A 5,919-nucleotide genomic window follows, 5' to 3' on the forward strand; every position below is an offset into this window, starting at 1 on the left:
ACGTGAACATGACTGAAAAATTTCATTTTTTTCTGAAAAGGTAGTGTCTATTTACTTGTGACCGCGCTATGTACACAGTACATATAAACATACTTTGAAATCAATTATTATAATGAGTTTGGGTTGTCTGGATGGTCATATTATGGCTAGCAGCAGCTTCATATACACACAACTGCATATCTACATACTTTGATACCTTTTATTATATAGAGTTGTTAGTGTTGTCTGGACTTTGGTATTATGGCCAGTAGTATCCTGATATACACACAGTTATATACAAACATACATTGAAACCTTTTATTATATAGTTTTTAGGATTGTATTGACTGTGGTCTTAGAGTCAGCAGCAAAACCTCATACACACACACACACACACACACAAAATAAAATGTGTATATATATATTTTTTTTCTTTAAATAATTTTACATGTTCATATTGTGGGTCTTCCATAATTTTGAATTTCACTGACAAGGGCTATTCAAGTCCTTTAAAAACATCTTTTATATTCTACTACATTTTTGTATTTGACCCAACAAACCTGATGAAATATTGTATCAACCAGAGAAAGATTCCAAGTTTTGAATACAAACCTGAGACAGCTTTCTTTTCTGTTGTGACTTTAAAAGTAACTGGTTGATTTTCAACAACGGTAGCAGACTGTGGAAATTCCACAAATACAGGACCTTTCAAAGGCTCTTTAGGAACTGAGAGAAACCATAAACAATTTTAGTTTTCATGTGAGATTAACACTAAAATAACAACTGGTAAATATATAAACTTTTAAACAACTCAACAGCCAGATTCACCTACAGTTGCTTGACTTCTAGTCTAATATAAACTTAGGACTTAAATATTACCAAGAGTAAGTAAAACCTTCTGCTATATCTCATTCCAAACATTTCTAATGCTTTTTGAGATATCATGTGAGTAATCTTTAAAATTATTATTCAATATAATGATGATACCTGTAATAAAATGATATATTCAGTGGCATTTTTTAGGCTATTGCAAAATTAAATAAATTACAAAACAGTTAATCGAAAATAGTAAAATAACTTGAGGATAATTTTAACGTTTCATTACATGTCCATTGTTTTCAGAACTAGTGTAAAATACTCATCAAGTTTACCAAATCTAAGAAATTGAAAGACATTTTGTTAAATGCACTATTTTCTTTTAAATTTTCAAAAATATGTAAGCTCCTTTCTTTCCCAGTGAATCTCAGATTGTTCTTGAGTTTTCTTTGACTAGGAACTCAGTTTGTGTATTTACTTTGATTCTGTTGTTTCACACATAATGATGCAGTAAAACGAATGCTGGTCTTAGCCTGTGTACACATAGCTTAGCTTAGTGATTTAAGGTAAACAAAATGACAAGATATATGTAGGTGTAACACAATAAAAAACAAACTTACCTCAAGATATATGTAAGTGTAACACAATTAAAAACAAACTTACCTCAAGATATATATGTGTAACAATTAAAAAACAACCTTACCTCAAGATATATGTAAGTGTAACACAATTAAAAACAAACTTACCTCAAGATATATATGTGTAACAATTAAAAAACAACCTTACCTCAAGATATATGTAAGTGTAACACAATTAAAAAACAAATTTACCTTAGCACATATGTAAGTGTAACACAATTAAAAAACAAACTTACCTTAACACATATGTAAGTGTAACACAATTAAAAAACAAACTTACCTCAAGATATATATGTGTAACAATTAAAAAACAACCTTACCTCAAGATATATGTAAGTGTAACACAATTAAAAACAAAGTTACCTCAAGATATATGTAAGTGTAACACAATTAAAAACAAAGTTACCTTAACACATATGTAAGTGTAACACAATTAAAAACAAACTTACCTTAAGACATATGTAAGTGTAACATAATTAAAAAACAAACTTACCTTAAGATATATGTAAGTGTAACACAATTAAAAAAACAAATATACTTTATGTTAAATATCCTTTAATTGCTTTTAACAAAATACCTTTTGAAATGGTTAGTATAATAGTTTTTAAATTCAAATTTGGAGAGAACAAATTTCAGTACTATATCTAAATAACTTAAAAAGAAAATTAGCTGATTCAGTCTACCTAAAACTACCAGCGTGCAGCTGCTAAATGCTTCGCCTCCATCATTGAAAGCTTCACACGTGTAGAATCCACCATCTTCGGGGAAAATCTCACTGATCACTAGCTGGTAAGCATCACCATCATGCCTGTAGTCAAAGTCCTTGCTGGGTTTGATTTCTTTGTCATTGTGGAGCCAAATCACATCAAACTTTGAGGGACCTTTAATGTTCAGAAGACTCTTCTCAATCTGGGTCTTGAAAAACTCACTGATAACTCTTAATAAGTTTTATAGTTTTAAAGGAGCTAAAATAATCAGTATCTCTACAACTAAAGAATAAGTTTTCAATATATTTTTACAATTTTTGTAGACTTTCATTATGGTTTTGATGCATGACTTTTTCTGAAAGAGTAAAACATAGACTGTTCTTAAGTGAAAATATTAACATTTAAAAGCTAAAATACACTGTGTTTGAAAATCATATAAATTATTTAAAAATAAAAATTCTAATTTCATTTCCTGCAGAAAATAGAAACAACTGAAATAATACAACAAAAAGGCAGCCACTGAGAATAACACTAGACTGTGTTGAAATGTATGGTCGATTTTTATACATTTGATTTTAATGAAATTCTTTTAACCTTTTGTGTGAACAAGAAACATTATTGTCAAGTAGCAAAACTATGTCAGAACAAACCTTAACAGCTTGTATAGTTGATCAGGAAACATTACTGTCAAGTAGCAATGTAAACTATATCGGAACAGACTTCAACAGCTTGTAAAGGTGACGAGTTAAATGGCACTAAAAGCTAGACACATTTCTGAAAGAAACTGAGGAGCAATTGTATGTTCTTCAGTCCTATAAGTTGGAAGTTTTTTCCTTACTACACATGTGCTTGCATGGCATATGAAAGGCATTATATCTTTAAGAATATCAAAAGAATCAAAGAAAACAATTTTACTTTATACATTTTCTATCGTATTCTTGTAAGAGTAAAAATATTTACATTTAATTGTACACTGCAGAGTTACTGGATCTCCATCTTTAAGAACAAAGCTTTTCAGGTGTTCTGTGATTCGAGGAGGTTTGTTTTCTGCCCCTTTACCAGCTGCTGCTCCTCCCTCCATAGCTATAACAACAAAATATTATATATATTTATCATCATTTCAGAAGTTTCTTCTCTGTCACATTTTAGAAGCTGAGCTTCAACAATTTTGAGTGTTCATTTCTGTGGTGATGTTGGATACAGGAAGAGATGTTTTAAGAATATTACGTAACAGTTAAAGTAGGTGTTTAGAGACAAAAAAGCATATAGTTATTTCTATTTCAACTCTAATTAATGTGAATATTCTGCCTTCACAGATATGGAAACAAAAAGGAAGATTTTGGATGTATTTCTAAACTATCATGATATCAGAATATAATTATCTTACTATTTAAACATACTTAGATTTGTCTTAGCTAATTATTTTTCTCTAGCAAAATGTAATGTTAAAAATGTACTTAATTTTTTTTTTATAAGTTTCACTTGTGATGTGTTTATTCAGTCTAAACAAACTGAAGAATTTAAAGAGTTTGACAGACAAATGACTCTGATAAAATAGCTAACTATAAAATACAACAAAACATGTACAGAAATTTGTCTCTATTATGATGTTATTAAACAAAAATGCAAAATATTTGAATTTTCACAGTACTTACGAAGGATTGTTAACTTGCACTTGGTGGAGACAGTGTTTAAAGGATTTGAAGCTCTACAAATGTATTCACCCTCATCTTCAGGGAAGGCTTCAGAAATCATCAGGGTGGCAACACCATTTTTGTACTTCAAGTCAATGATTTCTGAGGAGTGAAGAATCTAATAAAATATTTAATGTCAATTACTTAATGTAGAATCTTGTTTGTGAAGGCCAGAAAGAACTGGTCTATGCAGGTCTAGCCTAGTCCAAATTCATGTCAGTTACTTAATGTATCTTGCTGGTGAAGGACAGATTGGACTGGTCTATGCAGGTCTAACCTAGTCCAAATTCATGTCAGTTACTTAATGTATAATCTTGCTGGTGAAGGACAGATTGGACTGGTCTATGCAGGTCTAACCTAGTCCAAATTCATGTCAGTTACTTAATGTATAATCTTGCTGGTGAAGGACAGATTGGACTGGTCTATGCAGGTCTAACCTAGTCCAAATTCATGTCAGTTACTTAATGTATAATCTTGCTGGTGAAGGACAGATTGGACTGGTCTATGCAGGTCTAACCTAGTCCATATTCATGTCAGTTACTTAATATATAATCTTGTTGGTGAAAGCCAGACAGAACTGGTCTATGCAAAGTCTAACTTAGTCCATTGGCAGTATGTTTCTGTTAAACTACCAACAACATTGTGACTGGATGATAATGTCCTGTAATTCTAACCATAACCTGTACTTTTAACATTATCTAGACATTATAATACTTATAGGAACTGAAGAAAAGTTTTTCAGGTATGTTGAAATGTAGGTAACAAATAAACCTGAAACAAAGATGGCTTGAGGATTTTTTGAAATAATCATTGCACATAGTTATGAAAGCAAAACATGCTTTAATTTCTATTACTAAATGACATAACAACTCCTGTTAATTATTTGATATTCTCAGTAAATAATCTATTAAGGACAAAAAGCTTGGAAATAGCAACTTTGTTTATTATGAGGAAGGTATTAAAAAATAATTTCCTTACCTTATCCTCTTTCAACCATTCCACCTTTGGTTCTGGGTCCCCTGCTACAACACATTTTAAAATAATTGGTTCTCCATCCCTAATCTTGAGATCCTCAAGGCTTTGCTTGAATGATGGGGCTATCATGGCTTTGTCTACAGGTACTTATCAAAGAAAATCAGATAAATGAATCAACTGTATTTAAAACAAACATACTTATCTTAGTAGTTAGGACTAGAAGTAGTTGTTTAATGTTGTAACGTAACCTGAACACAGATCTTAAATAGAAGTAGTTGTTTAATGTTTGTAACATAACCAGAACACAGATCTTAAATAGAAGTAGTTGTTTAATGTTTGTAACACAACCTGAACACAGATCTTAAATAGAAGTAGTTGTTTAATGTTTGTAACATAACCAGAACACAGATCTTAAATAGAAGTAGTTGTTTAATGTTTGTAGCATAACCAAAACACAGATCTTAAATAGAAGTAGTTCTTTAATGTTTGTAACATAACCAGAACACAAATCTTAAATAGAAGTAGTTGTTTAATGTTTGTAGCATAACCAGAACACAAATCTTAAACAGAAGTAGTTCTTTAATGTTTGTAGCATAACCAAAACACAGATCTTAAATAGAAGTAGTTCTTTAATGTTTGACTGATAGTTGACTGATATATCTTAAATTAAATACCCGTAAAATGCTCATAACCCATCCCCATTCAAACATCACATTTACACAATGCTTAACAAGAATCACACTGCTCACCTATGGAACTTATCTAGTTTTACAATCATATTAAAAATACTAAAAACGTGAAATCGTTAGCACTATATATTAAAACATGCACCAGCACGGTCTGTAACAAATTGTGCTTTAATTTCAGTTTCTTTCAGGCATTCAAGAGTGTAATGAGGTATGGTGACTAGAGCTGGATCAACAATTAAATAAAGTTTACCATATCATGTAGAGTGTAATGAGGTATGATAACTAGAGCTGGATCAACAATTAAATAAAGTTTACCATATCATGTAGAGTGTAATGAGGTGTGATAACTATAGCTGGATCAACAATTAAATAAAGTTTACCATATCATGTAGAGTGTAATGAGGTATGGTAGCTAGAGCTT

The 5,919-nt window shown here is 30.7% G+C and overlaps 1 protein-coding gene across 1 annotated transcript in view; it reads right to left on the bottom strand.

Moving 5' to 3' along the window:
• Window positions 1-539: 539 nt before the first annotated feature.
• Window positions 540-5,919, bottom strand: part of LOC106467866 (twitchin-like) — a gene marked incomplete at both ends in the record, with an annotated part of 159,370 nt that continues 153,990 nt past the window's right edge. The window contains 5 exon segments of the mRNA XM_013928247.2: window positions 540-705; window positions 2,117-2,314; window positions 3,101-3,223; window positions 3,796-3,952; window positions 4,813-4,955. Of these exon segments, the coding sequence (XP_013783701.2) occupies window positions 540-705; window positions 2,117-2,314; window positions 3,101-3,223; window positions 3,796-3,952; window positions 4,813-4,955 (787 nt within the window).

This window comes from Limulus polyphemus, unplaced genomic scaffold (genome assembly GCF_000517525.1).
Source record: "Limulus polyphemus unplaced genomic scaffold, Limulus_polyphemus-2.1.2 Scaffold2772, whole genome shotgun sequence".
NCBI lineage: Eukaryota > Metazoa > Arthropoda > Merostomata > Xiphosura > Limulidae > Limulus > Limulus polyphemus.